General features: G+C 43.9%; 2 protein-coding genes across 6 annotated transcripts in view; one reads left to right on the top strand and one right to left on the bottom strand.

Moving 5' to 3' along the window:
* RARS2 (arginyl-tRNA synthetase 2, mitochondrial) overlaps positions 1–1,871 on the top strand; it is a 36,657-nt gene extending 34,786 nt beyond the window's left edge. For all 4 annotated transcript variants that reach the window (XM_086744214.1, XM_086744213.1, XM_086744216.1 and 1 more), the window contains 2 exons: positions 276–339; positions 1,785–1,871. In XM_086744214.1, the coding sequence (XP_086600340.1) occupies positions 276–339; positions 1,785–1,871 (151 nt within the window). The remainder of the gene's footprint in view (positions 1–275; positions 340–1,784) is intronic.
* On the bottom strand, positions 333–21,779 carry SLC35A1 (solute carrier family 35 member A1). Of its 2 annotated transcripts, none has more exons than XM_086744218.1 (8): positions 21,670–21,779; positions 18,413–18,590; positions 11,060–11,219; positions 10,574–10,726; positions 9,725–9,791; positions 5,897–6,073; positions 5,375–5,509; positions 333–1,138 (listed from the first exon to the last, which is right to left on the bottom strand). In XM_086744218.1, exons 1-8 carry the CDS (start codon positions 21,683–21,685, stop codon positions 1,134–1,136), a joined length of 891 nt encoding a protein of 296 aa, XP_086600344.1. In that variant the 5' UTR covers positions 21,686–21,779; the 3' UTR covers positions 333–1,133. The 2 variants fall into 2 exon arrangements, with proteins under 2 accessions (XP_086600344.1, XP_086600343.1); XM_086744217.1 differs by lacking the exon at positions 333–1,138 and adding an exon at positions 3,528–4,062.
* Between the last annotated feature and the right edge of the window lie 5 nt (positions 21,780–21,784).

The following is a 21,784-nucleotide window of genomic DNA, read 5'->3' as shown; positions in this document are numbered from 1 at the left end:
GGTAGTGGAGAGATTGTTTTGGGTTTTGGTTTTGTTTTTGTTTTTTTTTTTTTTTTTAATGAGCATTAAGTTGTTGATGGCATGCCCTGACAAGGGGCAGGCTACAGAAGAGCATGCCCTCCCTCAGCCAGGTGAAAGGCTGTTGTTGGACATAACAATCTCTGGCATGCTGCAGTTGTGGCTCTTCCAGTTCTGCTGCTTTCTGTAGCCCATAGCACTGCTCTCATCAAGAGACTTGCTCATTCTCACAATTCTCACTGTGTTTTTCGTTTCAGCCATCTTGCAGCCGTGGCACATAAAACTCTTCCTGTGAAAGGCAGCGCCCCTGACGTAGCCCAGGTATGGCACAACGTTGTTACGTGGCTGTGTAGGGTGTCCTGGAGGAAGTGTTAGGGCTTTGCCAACCCAGCTGTGTAACCGCTTGGGTGAATGTGTACCTGCGGGCTAATGAGCCAACAGGCAGGCTGGCCCCTGGGCGGCACTGCTTTGGGGTGGCAGGGGTTGCTGTTCATGGCTGTACCTTCAGTAAAAGGCTGCTCTGCCTCATCTTTCCAAAACAGAATGCTCTGGCAGGACAATGGCTCCAAACCCTATCAAACCCCTTTCCTTCTCAACTTTTTTTAAAAGTAACCATTTCAGCATTTAACTTGCTGGTTAATTTCTGATGGTTGCCTTTAGAGGTTATGTGGGAAGACAGAAAATTAGGAGATGACTGAATCTCTCTCTTGCCACCTACATATCCTGGGTTTTCTGTACTGCCTTTCCAGCTACAGCACTGAGGCTGACAACTGTTAATGTTTAGTTCTAAATAGATGCAAACTATTTTCTACTGATCTCCCAGGTGATGTTTGACCCCTTAATTGCTCAGTAAATGATACACTAATTATACTGCCTTTTAAATTTCCTCTTTTATCTGTTTCAAAAGCAGTTACCTATCTGATTTTGGTAGGAAATCACATGTAAGTGTTGAGCTGTGTTTGTTGTAGGGGAAAAAAAATTTCAGTGGAACTGATGGAGCTGCACTCTGTTGTTGAGCTCAGTTGCTATAGGTATTCCTGCCTTTGAAGATGTTTCTGTCTGTTCTTGGGAAGAACAACTCAGGTAGTCCAAGCTACAATGAAAATTTCAGTTCCTTATCCTGTGGGAAAAAAAAAAAAATTCTAAATATCTTACACTGTGTCAGCTTTCAAGAATGGCTTTTTTTTTTTTTTTTTTTTTTTTTTTTGAGTGAAGTTGATAGAGCCCTTCCCAAACAGCCAGCTGTGTAACAGCTAATACATTGACAGGGAAGAGTGAAATTTTCAAAGCAGCCCATAGTTGCTTGATGGCCTCCAACCCGGACACAGTGAGAGGGGGAATTCCGGACACAGTGAGAAGGGGAATTCTGGCAGTATCCTCGGGCTCTAACCCTGTGGTTCGTGAAAGACTCTCACTCGTGAAAGACTCTCACTTGTTAGTCATTGCTAGCTCTTTTGCAGGCACCTCCTCTGGTTGCTGTGCCTTAAGGGTACTGGGCTGGGCTGGGCACCCCTTTAGAGCTTCCCTTTGTTGACAAAACTGTCCCTCTGTTGACAGTGCCATGGGCTATCACAGCTGGTGTGTGTTCTGCCAGCACTGGTGTGTTACTCAGTGCTCAGATTACTCGTGTGTCCGAATCCCAGCACCCTGCCTGGGGACAGGATGCACGGTGTTCTCACTTGACAGGCTGCTCCTGACTGCTGTCCTGAGAACTACGCCCTATTCTGTAGCAATACCGTAAGCTGACAGCTGTTCTTGTTTTCCAGGCAAGGCTCAGTCTCTTTCGAGCGGCACGCTTGGTTCTAGCCAATGGAATGAAACTTCTTGGCATTACACCTGTAACTCAAATGTAATGAGGCTGTATGCAATGTAAAGTCACATCTTCTTTTAGTAAAAGAATTTTTTTCAAGAGAATATAAATACGCTTCTGTGGTGTCATTGCAAATGCAGTCAGGAAACGCACTGTCCGCTCTCAGAGGTTTGTGTGCTCCAGCATACCGACTGCAGGAGAGCTTGCATGGCACAGCCATTTGGGGGAGGCTGGGCTTGTCACAAGCACTTTCTCCCAGGCACTTGGCAGGAGTAGTGTACTTAAGACACCAGTCTACCTGCTGTTTCCCATAAAAGAGAACTGTTCTGTATTTGCCTTTGTAAGTAAGTATAACATCCTTTTGGTAGAGGAAGTGGAATTAACTTAAGCAAAGTTCTCTTCTTCTGTGGTTGCCATTGTGTGCTCAGGCTGAATGGTACAGCAGCTACAGGTGCTCTGTATATCGTAACAAAGCATTAATGGAATCATTCCAGAGTTGGTTTTTTTTCCTGTGTTGTACTGCACTCCCCCTTCAGTAACATTAATCAAGACCAACTGTCGCATCCTGTTCCTCACCCCTTCCTCTGTCACACCGCCCCATGATAACCGGGGAGAAGAGGGTTTGCTGCCCAGCTGGTTGAACAGGAACCATGCTCCTCCCTCAGCACCAGACACTCAGTCAGACATGGCAGGTGCTGCTTGGCACCCCTGAGCCATCACACTGCTGAAGACAGGTGGAGTTTCACGTGTAAGGTCATGCAGGCTGGCTGCTCCAGCCTCTGAAATGCCTGATAATACCCACCACCACCACCACAACCTTGACTCACGAGAGGAGGACTATGGTGACACACTGTTTAAATGCACAGAACAGTTGGCAAAAGGCAGAGTGGAACATCCTCTCCCACTGGAACAGAATGTAAGCATGTTTGTTACTCCTGTGTTTGCAACTAAAACCCAGCTGGTTAACTCATGTCTGAAAGAATCTAACCAGCATATAAACTTAGTGACATTTTTAACTCCAAGTTGCCCAAAGCACCAAAGTAAGTTTTCCTTTAATCCAGAGTTGCAGTTTCTGGAAGAGCTGAACCAAGTGAGGCCTCAGAAAACAAGGGAGAATGTTGAAGTTATACAGTTGTCACTCAGAAATTAAATCAAAGCTAACATGCGTTACAGGAACTCTTTTTAAGCACCATTCTGTATGCACAAGAAGTTTTAGAGATAAAATGTACAGATAAAAATCTTCTGGTCTGACACTTGGAGGTGACTCATTCATACTTAAGCCAGAGATACGAGAAGAAGTGTAACCTTCCCCTCTCCATACAACGGGGTTTGACAAAGCACATAGCATAGAAGATCCCTCTATCAACTACAGTAGGTATAAAAACCATTTGAAAAGTGAAAGAAAATCTGCAACTTAAGAGATTTAACACCAGTCTTTCCTTCTGACTTTAAACAGAAGAGCAAGTGCTGTTTCTAATCATTTATAGGTAAGCGATGCCTGAAGCATGGTTACCCCTGGTGGAGTTGTGTCAGGATATGTGAGACTTTATTGCATGGAGGAGAAAAAAAAAACCTGCTCATCCCTCATAAAAACACTGGAAAAGTACTGTTCATCTCATAGTTACCACCTAGAAGAGAAATCCTGTCATTAAAGTGCAATTGCTAACTAGTTTTAAAAGAAAATGCTGGCAGTAATTGCTCTTTTTAATATATTTTTATGAAGCTTTTGGGCATTTCTGCCCTCAAAGGGCAAGACAGTTTATCAAATACACAAAGAACCAATTTCCCTCCATTATATACATTATATACAATTGAGTGTTCAGTTCCTTCATTCCGCTTTCCTTGTGAATGGAAGTCTTCATTGTCCGACGTGAATGAAGAATGCCTTCAGTAAAATACCCATCCAGCTCCTCGGCTGTAACGCAGCCTCAGCGTCAGTCCCTGGAAACTTCACATGTAAAACAGAACTAACTTCTGCTTTTAGTCTATCCCACTTCATCCGTTTCATGAATAGCTTAAGGCTAATTTTTTAAAAACGCAGGTTTTTTTTAAAAAAAGTCCATTTTTTTCCTCTTGTGTGTCTGTCCATTTTTATAGACAACATCACACATTAGCAAGTCTCTCTTTTGAGCTCTTAGTCTCTGATGGCTGGATTTTTGTAGTGTCTTGTCGAGGTAATCCATAGAGGTAAATAGAAATACACACCAGGAGAGCACCCAGGGAGAAGGTAACGGCTAAAAGGAGACAAAAACAGGTTATTTAAACACCTCCATGTGAGAAGAAACCTTCAGAAGACTAAGCTGTATAAGTTATGATGATAACTGAATTTACAGTATTAACATACTCAAAACTAAACAGGACAAGCTCTTAATAATTCACAGAATCTAGAATTATCCTCTGCCACTGAGAACTCTGGAGTGTTTACAATCCCTACCCCATTTCAGTTAGTTTCATATCAGCAAGAACGTGGTGATGGTCAGAAAAGCAAGTGTGAGACATCTCATGTAGCACCAGATGCCATCTGACAAGCTTACATTACAATAAACTTAACAGTAAAAACACAATGGAAGAGATAAAGTAGCCTGTGATAACACAGTTTGCTTTCCACTTCTAGACAGGGTTAAGAAAAATTATTAATGAGGCTGTCAAGAAAGATCATGGGCCCAGGTTTTATTTCTGTCAAGCATCAAGAAAATGTTCTGCTCAAGTGAGTTTCTGAACTAGTTGTGTTTTTCATCACTTGCTTTAAGGTGCTCTTTTTCAGCTAAACACTGATTATTTTCTCCTTACGCAAACTTTCTTTACGTTTTGTCTCACTAGTGCCACATCAGAAAGCTAGTTTTTCCACCATCACACCATACCATCTTTGGGTTACAGTAAGAAAGTGAAAAATACCCAAAACTAAACAGTGAAGGACTGAGCAGGAGCTACTGCATACAGTATCAGACACAGAACTGGTAAGGGAGAAAATCCTTTGTATTTGCAGAACAGCCCAAAGCAATCTGCTGTTTCTTTTCAAAAATACTCACATTAGTCATGACCCCAGCTGCTGTTTGACTTGCTCTTACATCATGCTGACCACAGTAAATAAGGAAGGTAAACGTTAATGCTGTAGCAGGTATAACTTAACAGAGACGTGGCAAAGCCCTTGCAGAAAGGGCTGAGGAATTAGTTTGGCACTGGCTGTACTAAAACTGTCGAGAAATGATAACTTATCAGCAGCAGCCTCAGGCAAACAGCTGTATCACACACTAAACTGCATCAGAAAGTGATTAATGAATAAAGCTGTATAAACTTGTAAGCTGTTTAAATCGGAAAGAACCTTTGTGTTTGAGGCTGTAGGATGCCTCTGAAAGAACAAATGGTGAAGGCCCTTGAAAGCACAGGATCGTCGGGCACCTTATGTAACAGAACACAGATTATACATCTGTGCGTAGGAGTCCTGGAGTTAAAACCAGAAAAATTCAAAGTACTGGCATATACAGCCTGCTAGCTGGCAGGGAGACACGCGTGTACGGTCAGCTCAAATGGCAAAGAGGCACTTACTTATCTGGAGGCCAAAGAGGATGACTGATGCCACAGTAGAAAGAACAATGGCTGCCGCTGCAGAAAAGCCTTTCATAATGTTATCTGTGTACTTCACAACGACCGAAGTGTAGAGGCCACCTACGCTGGCAAGAACTGGAAAGCAGATCACATATTTCTATTAGTAAAGGTGCAGTAGGTTACTCTTGAAATGATGCATTTTACTCCACTGGTGCTCTCCTTGTTTGGGCTACATCATCCTAATCGGTGATTTAATGCAGCATTCAGTAAAATGGGACGTCTACACGGCATCTAGTAGATCAGCTACAACTAATTTAAAGATGATCTACTCACTACTTAGTCATTTAGACTGAGTGAATAATTTTCAAGATAATGACACTGTAAAAAAAAAAAAAAAAAACAACCTCAAAACACAGTAAAGAACAGTGGGTCAGACTGAATTTGTAGCTTTGTGCAATCCATTATTTCATAGTTTAAAAAGTAAGACAATGTAACAAGACCCTAAAACCACAAGATACTTACAGATGACAAACCAGACGTAGTATGTATAGCCATAGAAAAACCCTTTCTCAAGAACTTCAGCTCCGTCTGACATGTACACACCAAATAAAGTCACCACAATCCCAGATAAGTACATCTGAATATTCCTCACCCACAAGGAAGTATCTGAACTCTTTAAGACCTTCTCAAAATAAACTCCTAAAAAAAAAAAAAAGAAAAAAAAAAGTGAGATGATGAGATGAAGTGTCATCCTTAATAACTCATGATTCACAGCATTTTAAAGCCAGACAAGATTACTGGAATCATCTTGTCCCACACACTGTTAGTTTCACAGAATTTCCTTCCAAATGCAGAAGGCCCAAAACCCCATCCTGCTAACGTGTGTCTTCCAGGACAGGATCATTTTAATGGGCACATAACATCAAAAATATATTCTATTTATCTTTACAGTTTTTTAACAAGGAACTTCATCGACTATTGAAGCTCATTGCTGTTTGATTTGCCAGGCTTCTGTCCAGCAGAGTTCCTTCTGTGCAGTTCTACACCAGAAAAAAAAAAAAGCATTTCACCTTGGCACCTGGCATTTTATCCCCAGGACGGTATTTATGTATTTAAGTATGATGTAGCACTTTTGGGGTTTTTTCCCTCCATTGGGATACTTAGCAGTAAAAAATTAAAAACAGAGGTGGCACTATATTACCTCACTACTGAGATTAAAAATTCCTCGGAAGCCTTGTGCTTACAGAGTGCTTGGCAGAGTGGTGATGTTTTGAAACCACAGCTTCAGGGGATTACCAGAGCAAATCAAAACCGATGCCTCTGCTAATTGAAACTACAGATTGGTTTTGAGGAAATGGAATTCATTTTAATCTAAAGCTCGTGTTCACAGTGTCATGCTGATGAGCGTTACTTTTATGCTCTGCATTACTGAAATTCCCCAAGTACTTTTCCATTACTCTGCTCAGGAGGTGTATGTCAGACTAAAAGGCCGCCATTTGCCAAGGCCATCGCTAGCTGCCTTCTTAACCAGTCCTCCCATACCAGGACTCCGCTAATCTCTGGAATTTCCTCTGCATTTTGAAACATAGACAACAGTTTGCAGGACTCAGATCTTCTCAGCCACCTCTGTGACTTTCTGTTGTGAGTCCTAGTGACTAAATGCTTATTGCTGATTAAATTCATCCAAGATCTTTCATAAGATATGAGAAAAAGTTACGGAACTGACAAAGACGGCACAGAGAAAAGACCTGTGGGTTAGAAGCCCTAGGCACACACTCCTCCTGAAATTACAGAGCTAGCTTCAGGGAAAGTCTTGCTACTCTTTTATTAATGAAAAACGCAATTTATAATTTAATAAAGTATATGAAATATTTATGGTGAATATATCAGAGAACAGATTTATATCTCGGGGGTTCAAATACTACTGCTATGGTTCCTTGTTTGTTTTTATCTCATACAAAAATACACTTTTAAAGTCTAAACAACATCAACAAAAAACTAGTCTGCTTGATAACTGCAGTGCTTAAAAGAAGCCACAGTAATCGATCTTTTGATTTTCTCCCTGCTGAGAAGACCCACAGAGCACAAGCAGAAGTAATCAATGTACCAGAAATCTGGCTTGAGTATGAAGTGTACTTGTAAACTTTATAAACTGTAACTTATTATAAAACAAGAAAGCCAATGAAATTATGCTTTCAGATCCTTAAAAATGTATAAAAATCACTCCACTAGGCAGGATGAAGGAAAGAATGGGCGCTATTCAGGAGAAATTATTCTTAATACTGTTTCAAGTCACAAAGGATCTCCCATTATATATTTGTCCATTGCTTTTATAAGCATTGTTGGGCCCTCAGACACTCTGAAAGTACCACAGAATCAACAGTTTGAAGAAAATACGTTTTTCCAACCCCAAGAGACAAAAAACCCAATTTTTTTTTTTTACTTTGCTGGAATAAAATAAAACACAATGTGATCAGTCCAGAAACTGAGGGTTTAAGGCCAAAATAACTTCACGTGAGTGGGGGAAAGAAGAAGAGGAAAGGAGTTTGAATAGGATTTATGTTTTCAACATGTAACGCCTCAGGGGCACAGGGAGCTCCACAGATGAAATACTCTGTCATCCCTGCTGCCTCAAAGCTACAGCTGTCAGTGAGGAAACACCCAAGCTGCAGTCTTTTTGCTGGAGAAGAAAGCTGTATGCATCTAAATCCTCTAGAGCTGCCTGCACCAGCCCTTTCAACATTCTGAATCTGCAGACCTTTAGAAGCACAGCCATCTCTGCACATTATCAGAGAAAGCTAGAGAGCTTTAGGAGACTCTGAAGGCTTCACTGTGAATGCTGTATTTTGTCTCATAGCTTGGGAGCATCTACTGAAATGAGTAAATCTAAAGCCTTCCAGGAAAAGTTGACTGAAGTCTACAGAGTCTTATTTAGTATTTCTGCTTCAAAGTGCCCTTTTCTCTGAAAAGACACCGAACAAGAACACCCTGCTCCTTTTCCCCTCTGCCAGCCAGAATGTTTTCCCAGAGTACCAAGCACGTATGCACAGCACAAGATTGCTCTTGCAGGATTAACTCCTTCATGGAATTTATCTAGGCTTCCTGCTAGATAGATCATCTTTCTCTCTGCCTTACTTATGCTCCCTCTGCATCTCAGTTTGTCCACCTACAGGACTATGGCAATGTGTATTTTGGAGCTAAGCTAGCCGAAGAATTGAGTGAGGAGCTCAGTTTCCCGTATAAAACACTGCAAGTATTTCATGTGATCACCAGCAGGGAGCTATTCACTGTAAAGCCAACTTTATTAAATTGATGTACATTAATTAATTGTACTGAGCGAGTCATAGAATCATAACAGTTGGAAAAGACCTCCAAGATCATCAAGTCCAACCATTAACTTAACACCACCATGCCTACTAAACCATGTCCTGGAGTGCCACATCTACATGTTCTTTGAACGCCTCCAGGGATGGTGACTCCACCATTTCCCTGGGCAGCCTGTTCCAGTGACTGACCACTCTTTCAGTAAAGAAGAATTTCCTAATATCCAACCTAAACCTCCCCTGACACAACGTAAGGCCATTTCCTCTTGTCCTATCACAAGGAGAAGAGACCAACACCCACCCTCCCTACAACCTCCTTTCAGGCAGCTGTAGAGACTGATAAGGTCTCCCCTCAACCTCCTTTTCTCCAGACTAACAATCCCAGTTCCCTCAGCCGCTCCTCATAAAATTTGTTCTCCAGACCATTCACCAGCTTCGTTGCCCTTCTCTGGACACACTCCAGCAACTTAATATCCTTCTTGTAGTGAGGGGCCCAAAACTGCACACAGTATTTGAGGTGTGGTCTCACCAGTGTACAGGGGCACAATCACATCCCTACTCCTGCTGGCCACACTGTTTCTGATGCAAGCCAGGATGCTGTTGGCCTTCTTGGCCACCTGGGCACACAGCTGGCTCACGCTCAGCCGCTGTTGACCAGTACCCCCAGGTCCTTTTCCACTACGCAGCTTTCCAGCCACTCTTCCCCAAGCCTGTAGCCTTGCATGGGGTTACAGATGTTACCCATAGTATTATTCTAAACACTTGAAAGACACTTCCCCTTGCAAACCAGCCTTCTAAGTTACATCACTTAAAACCAGTAGTATGTGCTCCTACTAATTTTCTTGACAACTGGAGTAATCACATAATGAACATTACTGCAAGTAGAAGGTAATTATGGCAGAGGGGATAAAAAATTACTTTATCTTAAAATCAGTGAAGAAGTTAACTAATGTAGAATGTTCTGATTTAAACATCATGAGTTCTCCAGTCCTTTTGATGTGACCTGTGTACGGAAATAATACTATACCTGCAAATCCTGAACATAATACAGCAACAGCAATCGCTCCAAACCCTAGCCATGGATTCTGCTCCACCTGCAACACCAACCATTATTTTAAAAAGGATGCAACACTTCAGTAGTTTACAATAATCAATTCCAGAGCTATTTCGTTAAGTACAGCAAAAATTGTTAGCATTTCCTTACAATATAAAATGCACTTGCTTAGGTAGAGCTGCCCTTCAGATTATCTCACTGTATCTGTGTGGTGTTTCACTTCCCGTGTGTACTCTTACCAATTCCTGCAGCGCTGAAAGGCACCCGCTACTTGGCTGTGGCCAGTTTTCCCAGCTGCATGATCTGCCTTCCCCACTGACGCCCCTGACCAGCAACTAAGACCTAACAGAAGACACTTGTTTCTTCCTAGAACAGGATTAGGTCAGTGTCTCTGAAGGGTGTGTTCAAATGACATACCCACATCTACAAGGCATTGGAGTTTCACTCCTAATTCCACCCAGTGCTTCGATTCCAAGTTCTCGGCTCCAACAATTACAATCATAGCAGGGCCAACTGCTGGAAACGCTGTATTACTCAGATACTCCTACGATGGTCCGTTAGACTGATTATGACAACTGTGGTAATTTATACTAATTGTAGCCATCAGGTGCCTTTCCAACAAGTGAGACCAAGCCTGCCTGAACAATAAACGTGAGTGATCAAACTACTGCTTATGTTGTAGATGAAGTGGCTAGAAATAGGAAACAGGTACCGCTGTGCGGAATGTAAGATACCTCACCTTATCCCAGCTGCTGTGAAGTGAAATGCGAAGTGTAAGGCAGTTTATTCTTCGTCGTGAAGTGGCACGACGTAAACTCTCACCTGTACTTTCGTAGCTTGAGCAGGCTTCCACTGAACAAGGGTAACACCACCGCACAGCATGAAGACAGAGAACCACTGCAGCTTACTGAGGGTACGATTTAGCATTAGGACTGTACATAAAGCTGTACAAGGGATCTTCAGCTGGTATGTCACCTAAAAGAAGATGAGAATATAGCACAGAGGACGTGGTTTTATAAACTCCAAACCCAAGAAAATAAAATAGAAAATTCAACTACAGAGTGACAAATAATTTTATCTTCATTGATTTCCTACAGATCCTTGGGTTTTTGTACCATCACCAATTACAACGCTGTGAATTTGAAGTGACTCCAGCAGTGAGTGGGTTAGCTCAGAAAACAAGAGCTCTACAACAGAGTGTATGCTCTCAATAAAAGCCAAGCCACGCAGATACCTGGCATGCACGCCTCAAGAAGCAGTAAAAAGAAACGTATTTACAGATCAGTTACTGACAAAAACATGGATTACCTGGTAGACTGCTGCATCCAAGTTGCTAAGAGCCACAAATGCCATATTGTTTTGGAGAGCATACACCAGAGATGGAACACTTAATTTTAGCAATTCTGTAGGACTTCCGAATACGTTTTCTTTTAAAGATGTTATTAACCTTGCCAGACTTCCAGTTTCCCTGCAAAATAAAATATTAATATAACTGAGGGCTGTTTTGAACTGGGATTTGAAAACAGAAATAAAACCAATGACTCCTTTGGGAAGGCTGAAAATTTGTTCTCAACAATCAGTTCTACCTTCTGCTCATTAAAGAAAAATTAACTGGGGAAAAACCAGTGAGGTTATCAACAAGTTGAAACCCCTGAAGGTGAAGAAGACATTCTGGATTCAGGAGATTAGATGCATTAATTACATTAATGTGCAATAAATTAAACAACAATCATGAAAATAGTGGAGTAAGTCACCAAGTATACAGGTCGTAGGACAGAAGGCTGTTATCATCTTCCTCTTTTTTTTTTTTGTCATTAATATTTGTATATGATGTCAAATGCCTGTGATTTTCCACATCCCCTTTAAATAGGGCTTCACAGTACATCCAAAAAAAGACTGTATCCTTGCACATTGCTGAGTTGGAAACACCTCTCCTTCCTCAGCCAGCCCTGTGCTCCTCTTCTCACTTGTGCTGCAGGAGATGCTGGACCAGCACCAGCACATGCAATGAGGTCTGGCAGGACGTGTGGTGGCTCCCTGTTGTCTTGCATCTTCACACGTCTCCTTCATGGCACGACAGTGCGTGCAAGAGCAGGCAACGGGGAAGAGCATGTTGCTCCTTGCTGCTGTCCCCTTTTGCAGCTTGCTCCTCAGCTCACTAAAGCCGACTTCTGCATTGCTAGTTCTCCCTTACCATTCATACATCAACCAGACATTTCTTGCTCACTTGTCACTGCTACTCAAGTCCTCCAGTTCCCTTCCCAGCTCTCCTCAAGTCGCATGTTCTCTCTTTCCATTCTTCTGTTGCTTGGCCACTGACAAATACCAACATCCAAAAATCACTCCTGTCCCCTCCCGCAGGCTTTTTTCAACTTGCAATTTGTATTGCTCTTTAATTTAACGCTCCTTTTGCTTCCATTAAATACACATATGAACAATTGGTTCACATCCTCCTCAGCGTTCCACGAATTCACCCATGTCCCAACTTCACCTCATACTTCACCCACATCCCGTCTTCCTTCTTCTTCACAAATATATGTCATCTACCTGCCCCAAACTCTTACTAGCAATTACCAAAATTAGCAGTCTGTCTATGCCTGAGGCTATTTCATTAGCCACCTTGTTCCTGTGTATTTTCCATTCCTGATCAAGCTCTGACTCGGGTTCTTCAACTTTTCCTCTCCAAAGATTTATGGACTCTATCCTCTCATGATCCTTCCATCCAAGTTTCTCTCCTCCCTGGCCTTCCTCCCTGGCTGGCACCAAGCATATACCTCCTTTTCTCCTCTTTTTTTTTGTAGCACGAGCAGTCTTTATACAGGCAGTTGCAAGGGATTCTTTTTATCATTTTCCCATAACAGAGAGCACAAAAAAACCCCAACAGCATCATAGAATCATAGAATGGTTAGGGTTGGAAGGGACCTTCAAAGGTCATCTAGTCCAACCCCCCTGCAAGGAGCAGGGACATCCCTGACTAGGTCAGGTTGCTCAGAGCCTCATCCAGCCTGGCCTTGAACACTTCCAGAGATGGGGCCTCCACCACCTTTCTGGGCAACCTGTTCCAGTGTTCTATAACTCGCATCGTAAAAAATTTTTTCCTAATTTCCAATCTAAATCTACCCCCCTCTATTTTAAAACCATTACCCCTCGTCCTATCGCAACAGGCCCTACTAAACAGTCTTTCCCCATCTTTTTTGTAGGCCCCCTTGAGGTACTGGAAGACCGCTATCAGGTCTCCCCGGAGCCTCCTCTTCTCCAGGCTGAACAGCCCCAACTCTCTCAGCCTGTCCTCATAAGAGAGGTGCTCCAGCCCTCTAATCATCTTCGTGGCCCTCCTCTGGACCTTCTCCAACTGGTCCATGTCCTTCTTGTGTTGGGGGCTCCAGGACTGGACACAGTACTCCAGGTGGGGTCTCACCAGGGCAGAGTAGAGGGGGAGAATCACCTCGCTCGACCTGCTGGCCACGCTTCTCTTGATGCAGCCCAGGATGCGGTTGGCCTTCTGGGCCGCAAGGGTGCATTGCCTGCTCATGTTAAGCTTCTCATCCACCGGCACTCCCAAGTCCTTCTCCTCAGGGCTGCTCTCAATCCATTCCCCGCCCAGCCTGTATTTGTGCCTGGGATTGCCATGACCCAGGTGCAGGACCTTGCACTGGGCCTGGTTGAACTTCATGAGGTTGGCACGGGCCCACCTCTCCAGCCTGTCAAGGTCCCTCTGGATGGCATCCCTCCCTTCCAGCATGTCGACGGCACCACACAACTTGGTGTCGTCGGTGAGCTTGCTGAGGGTGCACTCTATCCCACTGTCCATGTCGCCGACAAAGATGTTGAACAGGGCCGGGCCCAACACGGACCCCTGAGGGACACCACTCGTGACCGGTCTCCACGTGGACATTGAGCCGTTGACCACCACTCTCTGAGTGCGGCCATCCAGCCAACTCCTTATCCACCGAGTGGTCCGTCCATCAAACCCATGTCTCTCTAGTTTAGAGAGAAGGATGTCGTGCGGGACAGTGTCAAAAGCTTTGCACAAGTCCAGGTAGATGATGTCAGTTGCTCGTCCCTTGTCCACCGATGCCGTCACCCCGTCATAGAAGGCCACCAAATTGGTCAGGCACGATCTGCCCTTGGTGAAGCCATGTTGGCTGTCACCAACCACCTCCTTGCTCTCCATGTGCCTTAGCATGGTTTCCAGGAGAATCTGCTCCATGACCTTGCCAGGCACAGAGGTGAGGCTGACCGGCCTGTAGTTACCTGGGTCTTCCTTATTCCCCTTTTTAAAAACTGGGGTTATGTTCCCTCTCTTCCAGTCATCGGGGACCTCACCAGACCGCCACGACTTCTCAAATACGATAGCCAGTGGCTTGGCAACTTCATCCGCCAGTTCCCTCAGGACCCGCGGATGGATCTCATCAGGACCCATGGACTTGTGCACCTTCAGGTTCCTCAGATGATCCCGAACCTGCTCGTCGAGTACAACGGGCAGTTCTTCATTCTCGCAGTCCCTGCTTGCACCTTCTACAGCTTGGGCGGTGGGACAGGAACTCTTGTCGGTGAAGACTGAGGCAAAAAAGTCATTGAGAACCTCAGCCTTCTCCATGTCCTGGGTAACCAGGACACCAGTTCCCTTCTGGAGGGGGCCTACATTTACAGGCAGTACAGTTACCAGAGGTATGTTTTCCCACACTCTTGTTGTACAAGCAAGGTCCCATGCAAAGCTCTTTCCTAACTTGAGGGGATACTTTGCTTGGGAAAGACCTGGTAACACCAACCATATCACACAGGTGTCTTTTGCAAGACGTGTCTGGCCACAAGGAACAACCACTGACATGAACATCTACAGACAAGTAGCACTTAAAGCTAAGTTTGTAATACAAGGAAGGGGAAGAGTTCGTGCTACAGCTCACCATGGTTAACTCAGCTAGATAAAGAACTGCATAAAATGTTATTAGTCATTGACATTATAGGCAAAATTGTTGGTTTACTTGTTCCTCAATGCATTTATATCGCCCAGCTCCAGGAGGTAAGATGTACAAGAAAAATCTAGTGCTCCTGGTAATACCCAAGTATAGCTGGACTAAAGTGCTTCTATCTCAAATGTCTAACTGCAAATAAAAATATAATTAGCACAGATACAGTTCTGTAAGAATAAGAAGACAAAAAATACCATGCAGTAATGGCTTCTTCTATTTCTCTATATGAAGGTGGGCTATCGAACAAGAATATAATATTTAAACTGTACTTGCTTCTGTTCCAGACCATGCTCGGTGAATTAGCTTATCATACGTTTAAAGTAAAACGACAGCAGTAATGGTAGTTTGTCTACTTTGACTTCTAGTATGGAATTTCAGGAATGAAAAATAACAGATGTCCAGTAAACCCCATTTTCACTTTAGTTTTTGAGAACAGGAAGATTAATTATGTAATAGTTCATCTTTGTCATAAGTGTGCTTTCTGAAGCACGTCCTCATCAAGAATCTCTAACTGTAAGTTGAATTCAGTACAAAGATCATGTGGAGACAGATTTAAATCTACAAAAAAAAAATTTAAAAACAAGCCTCTCTGTACAGCTGATAATGCAAAATAAGCTGCCCAAAGATGTATGCTGCAAAATCAAATAAGAAAATTTTAAAATATCTAACTTGAATTCAGCATTCTTAATGTTGATCTAGATTTGACTTAAAAAACATATTCTGTTTTCTTCATAGGTCTGAATAGGTTAGAGATACTAACAACAGCCAGTTCTGCAACAGAAACGTGTATTTGTTAGAAAAGCTGAAGCCAAAATTAGAGTTTTGGCACAGCTCTACTTCATCCATAGCTAAGTGATTATGCACCATCTAAGAATGTAGACAATGTAACTACCGTATGGTGAATTGGACTTTAAATAAATATGAGAAGCTTAGAGTACAGTTGAGTAAACAATTAATGCAGCTTAAACGATCATAAACTTCTCTTTTGAAAGATAACCTTTTGGCATTCATCCATTCAATGTGCCTTCCAGGAGAAACCTTAAAAGTAAACACAGCGAAGGCATAGTGTAAGAATGCGTAAGAAAACACACTGTGCCAGAACAACGCAAGAGTCGCGCTCCAGTATCCTGTATGTTGCAGTAATCAATGCTGGCTGTTTCAAGAAGAAAAAGTTCCTCCCCCAAATGTATCCCGCTGTACAGAAAAAACAGATTGTATTCTATCTTCTGACTGGGTATTAAACTACAAATGCACCTTGCTTTGGGTGAGACAAATTGGTTAGGACTTTAAAACTTGAGGAAGCTGTAAAGGAGACGCTGAAGGAAACTATGCTGGAATTTATGCTGTTTGGCATATTCATAAGTGATCTAAAATGGGAGGTCACTAGGAAATTGGGAAGTTTTGTCGATTATACTCAATTATATGTGATATTCAAAAGGAAATGTTCAATAGTTGCCGAAGGGTCTCTCACTACACCAAGCAGAATTCACCAGATTTTTTGCCATATGAGAAACAGTCCAGTTGCCTGGACAGCAAAGGAAGGCATCCAGACCCACCAGCAAGCAAGACATCCTACCAAGAAGAGGTGAGCACAGCCTGATGAATAGCGTCTGCTGGTGCCCATCTCTCTCAACTGTGGAGAAAAAACCCACTAGCTGAATAGATCAGAATAGATATTATAACCTTCAAACAGCTCAGTGAATCAGATTCATCCCATTTTAATTGGCAAATAAATCAATTGTCAATAAATGAGAAAGAATCATAGGAAATGACAACCCCAAAATCCAGCAACCATCTCTAAACCAGTTATGGGCATTTGGGAAAAAGACATGAAGAGCTCTCCGACAGCACCAGCTCAAGGCTCAGCAGAATGTTATGAATCCTCAGGAAAGGAACCGAGACAGAAAGAACCTTCACCCCTGTGCCTAATGCCACGGTGCTTTCACATCCCAGATGCTACATGCAGCTCTGGATCCTGTTTCAAAAGGGATGTAACAATAGTGGAAGTGCTGTGGATATGGGTACTAGGACGGTCATGGAAAAATTAGACTAGGACCCCCAGCTTAGAAAATAAATGAGTGATAAAAACACAATACAGATCTGAAGAGATATGAAAATAAAAATGAAGGGGGAAAGATTATTTATTATGTCTGTCAACACAAGAGACAGAATCCAATGAAAATGCTACATAAAGTGTTAATTAAAAAGCACTTTTTCCCATATACTGCGTAATTATATTGCAGAAGTCACTTCACAGGTACAGTAGCAACTCACAGTTCAAAACGAAGCTGGGCAACCTCACAGAGGAGAGGGTCGTCAGGGGCTACAGCCACAGCGTGCAGACAGCCTCCAGGCTGGGAAATCCGTACGCTTCTGCCTCCAGCTAAGGAAAGCTCAGGCCGTGCCTGCCCTACTGCCTATACTTCTGTCCTAAGCATCCCCTGCTGACTCCTGTCCAAGGGAGGGCAATGGGCTCCATGGATTTTTAACTGTGCAGAGCTGTTTTAGACTTCTGAGTTGAAGGTAATTGCCTTTTTAATTATTTCAAGCAAAAAGATCATTCATACTTTTGATGAACACAGTATTACTGACCCTTAACAAAAGGCAGATCGCTTACCTTGCTGAACCAGGACTCTGATACACTACAAACAGCCAGCGTCCGAGGTGCACAAGAACAGATTTGGGATATTATACACACAGGTGAAGCCACCTATAGGTCCCTCGCTATTGAGAGAGGCGGGCTGCTGCAGCCTTCTGCCAATATTTTGTGCTGGCAGAGTGAAAAGCCCAGGGTGCATAAAAAGAAAACTACAAATCTGCCACCAGTCACATCTGCCTTTTCTAAGACATTACATTTAATGAAAGGTTAAACAAAAGGCAGTTTGCCACAGCTGCCTTACCAAATTCAAATACTGTCTCATTTCCAAAGCAAGTAAAATAAAAGATCTGATAAATATCTGAAGCACACCATGTGACTTCATGATCCTCTAGTACAAAACAGAGAGCCTTCTGATGTACCAAAAGCCACAAAGAGATAGGCAGAGACCCTGAAAGAAAAAAAATTCTACCAACCCAGCAAGAACTCTGGAAAAGTCCAGAATGTAAAGATTCTTCCAAGGTTGTAGCACAAGGAGCTGAGAGGAAAGACAGCAGACTGATAGCATCCCTACTTCAGATGCTCATGTGTAGACTAAAGGTTTAGTTCTTAGTGATAGGCCTGGATTACAGAAACTCTAATATTTTCTGACCATACAGCTTTTCAGGTTTGATTTCCCAGGTTAACAGAGACAGCAAAATTTCTATCTGTAACACTGTTTGGGACAATTTATGAGTAGGAACATTACAATTTTGTATAACTCAGCAACCCATAGCTCACAGTCCAGCTTTAATCTCCACCAATATTTTAAAGACTCAAAACATAGCAGATAATCCGTGTTGACATTTTGAACCTATTCCAAAGCATACAAAACCAGAAAATATGCGGAAGGGACACACCTGAACATTGTGGTGTTTACAAAGCAGCCTCAGTTGAGGAAGACTCACAAGCTCTGACCCGCTCTAAAATTACTCTCCCACAGCACAACTATCCAGCCACGCTCTCAAATGTATCTGTACCTGAGTATCTGAGAATCTGAGGTTAGAAGCTGGGATTCGTTTTCAACGTACCGATTAGCATTCCCATACTTACTTAGTCAAGATGCCCACGCTCAGAAACAACTTGATAACTTCAGTGATGCACACAGCCGTCGTCGAAAAGTACAGCTCTGTCTCCACTGTCCTTGTGTACCGCAATGCGACCGTGTATGTTGCAGCAACCAGGGTCATCACTGTGAGGCAGTACAACTTGAACAGTAAGCTGACATTTTCTGAAAAAAAAAAACCAAAAAAAAACCAACCCAAACAAATGAAAAAAACAAGGATGATGACACAGCATGCCCTTCATTTTAATTTAAGAACTGAAACAGAGTGTTCTCCAGCTGGAGGATTGTACCAAACACTACTGTGGCAGCATACAAAAATTACAACGTTGTGAAACACTTCCTATTAAAAATCTAAGTTAAATTTTAAAGTCTCTTCTCAAAGAAGATTGTATAGAAACACTGTGTTTGAAAATAAGATGTCCTCTTGCCCTCATCCTTTTTTCTAGAAAAATGAATCCTAGACTAATATTTATCTAATAATAATTGAACAGTCTGTGCTTTCCTGCTCTTTAGTCGACAGTAAGTGCTTGCCCTGAAGTCACAGCTGATCCTCTCCACATAGTCCACTGAAGTCTGACACAAAGAGCACTGGCAGGCTAGTATAAGCAAAGAGAGAGGAAAAGTTCAGTATCAGCAAAGAAGGGACTCAATCTAGCAAACTTTAATAAACAAGGCAGCATTTCCTTCAGCCTCATTTTCCACCTATGTCGGTAAGAGAGGAGAGTTTTGCTCAGAATGAGGATGGGACTTTGCACAAAGGGCTTTCTTGAAAAATTATTCACTGTAGAAAACACTAAGGTTATGACTATTCTAGTATATTTAACCATCGAGGACTATGTATCATCCATGTTATCCCTTCTACCTTACCCACTACTATACTTCTACAAAAGTAGCAATTCTTGTAACAGTTTTGCCCTGGACCAACTACTATGCTGCACAGCTTGGGACTTAGGCTGTTCCAGGTCCACCAGAGAAAAAGTTTTTTATACAGCTGTCCTCCTCTAAGGCCCGAGAGTTTCATCATGTGGACGTGGCCGGACCACACCAGCTCGCTGTCGTGTCAGAGAATGGCTAAGACTGCATCCGTACCAGTAAAGAGAACAGCACACGACTCCAAACAGGACTTCTCTGCATGAAAGCACGACCTACAACATGAGGCACCAGCAAATGTGAGGCGTCTACAAAGCCATTTTTCAAAATGGTAAATTATTCTTTGTTACATATGGCATCTGACAGGTGGATCTTGGTCATTCAGCAGCATCTTTTGTCATGTTCTGAATATCCTAAACAAAATGTACTTTAATTGGCATAAGTTTATGTTTTCCTATCTATTAGGGAATGAGCTAACAGATAAGCTCCAGGCAGATTTGTAATAACTTTCTTCATCTAATATGGGAATGAATTGCTGAATCTAGCTCAACTGATATTTCGGTTCATTTTTCTTTCAAGCCCGGGATTTTTTTTCTATTGCATAACATTTCTGCAAGGTACAGTTAATACCTCCTGCTGCTGCAATCATTTAAATTAGCTACTTCCTTATAGATAAAAATCTTACCCACGTCAGTAACCACTTTTAAAAGGCAGAGCCAATTAGTTTTCGGACTAACAATGCTTAAAAGCGACTTACAAGCTGTAATGCATTTTTAAATTAAGTTTGGATTGCAGGGAGGGTGCGGGGCATGTGGCGGGATTCCAAGGGCATAACAACCAGGAAATAAAATTACCCCAGTCCAGGTTTACAAAAATGAATTTCCTAATAAAATTTCTGTCAACACTAAAATATCATTAACAATGTGTTTTTACACATTGAGGTTTAAGTCTATGTGCTACCAAACTAAAGCTAAATTTAATGCTTGCCTATATTAACTACTCTTAAAAATGTAAATAAATGCCCCAATTTGACAACAGTTTGCAAACTTGGGTAAACCAAATGCAGCAGGACATGATAATGAATCTAGTAACTATACTAGATAGTCCTAGCATAATGTTAAAAGCTATCTGTGGTTAGTTTTCAGCCTGGTTCACGTGTCTGCATCAGTACCAGTGCAGCACTGGGCGCAGGAGGAAAAGGTGGTTGGGGTGCACATCTCTTTTGCTGATAAGCCGGAACTTATACCGGCTAAAAAAAAACCAAAACAAAAAAAAACCCAACCAACCAAAAAAAAAAAACAACAACCACATAAAGAAGAGCTGAAATAAGTTGTTGTTTCTTTCCCTGAGTTTCTGTTGCTGGCTTCAGTAAATCCCACTTGAATGAAATGATTTCCAGCAAAAGGGACCAGACAGGCCAAAAGCCTCAGGACACAAACGCGGGCCTCCCACACACCTCCACAGCTCATCTAACCACCCCTCCTGGGCGCTTTTAAATGGCAGCCCAAGGCCAAGAAGCCTGGCAGCTGAAGTACAGCCGAGCAGCCAGCCAAAGGCAGCTGGGGCGGTGGGCTCCCGGACCCTGCCCCACATGAAGGGTTCCCCCTTTCCCGTCCCCACCAAGCCCGCTGCCCCGAGCTGAGGAGCCCTGCACAAGGCCCTTTCTGGGGGAAGCAGGCAGAGGGACAGGCGTCGCCCTCCTGAAGGGTGAAGCCCCTCTGGCTTGCCCGAGGGCTCTGGCTTCGGGATCGCCGCGTCTCTGGCATCTCCGCACGCACTCCAGCGGAAACCCAGGGCCCGGTGGCGTTTTTAGGGACACCCGCAGGGTGTGTGCCGAGGAGCAGGGCGGGGGGGGGGGGGGGTGCGCCCGTGGGCACTGACGACCTGGGCCTCACGGCCTCGGGCCGAGCCCCACAAAGGTCGCGCCATGTTCAGACGCCCCCAGAGCGGGGAGTGACAACAGAAGCTCCGGAGGCGCTCACCGTAGCCCGGCGAGCCCCGGCTCGGGAGCGCCCACCGCCCGACACGCCGGAGAGGCGGCGGTCGCGCCGCCGGCCCCGGGCCAGGCCGGTCAGAAGCGGCGGGAGGAGAGCGAGAGGGCGGGAAGGCGGAGCGGGCGGGAGAGCCCCTCCCCGGCGCGGCCCCTCACAGCCCCCCTCTCTCCCACTTCGCGCCGGCAGTGGTGGCGCCCAGCGCCGCATCCCCCGGCGGGGAGGACACTTCCACTCCCCCTGAGGCGGGGGAGGCAGGGGGGAGCCGCCGGTACACGAGTTGGGGAGGGGGTGGGGGTGTGGGCGGGATTGGCCCCCTCCTCTGGCCATGCCTCCCCTCGGAGCCACAGCGCCCCTCTAACCACCCGCGCCGCCGCCCTCACCTTTCGGAGGCGACATCGTGCCCGCAGAAGGCGCCAAGACCGCCGGGCCGGAGCCTCCCGCCGTGTGCAGCCGCTCCTCCCATTACGCCATAGAGAGCTGCGCGGCAGCCTAGAG

The sequence above is a fragment of the Chlamydotis macqueenii genome, chromosome 3 (genome assembly GCF_036417535.1).
Source record: "Chlamydotis macqueenii isolate bChlMac1 chromosome 3, bChlMac1.mat, whole genome shotgun sequence".
NCBI lineage: Eukaryota > Metazoa > Chordata > Aves > Otidiformes > Otididae > Chlamydotis > Chlamydotis macqueenii.
The sequence above is the reverse complement of the archived record's forward strand: the minus strand, read 5'-3'. Positions and strand labels throughout refer to the sequence as shown.

Excerpts from the sequence above, each read along its gene's own strand:
- SLC35A1 (XM_086744217.1), bottom strand. Across the intron at positions 11,220-18,412 it reads AGCGTGGGCATCTTGACTAA|GGAAACTGGAAGTCTGGCAA; the intron begins GTAAGTATGGGA and ends TTTATTTTGCAG. Across the intron at positions 10,727-11,059 it reads TGGATGCAGCAGTCTACCAG|GTGACATACCAGCTGAAGAT; the intron begins GTAATCCATGTT and ends ATCTTCTTTTAG.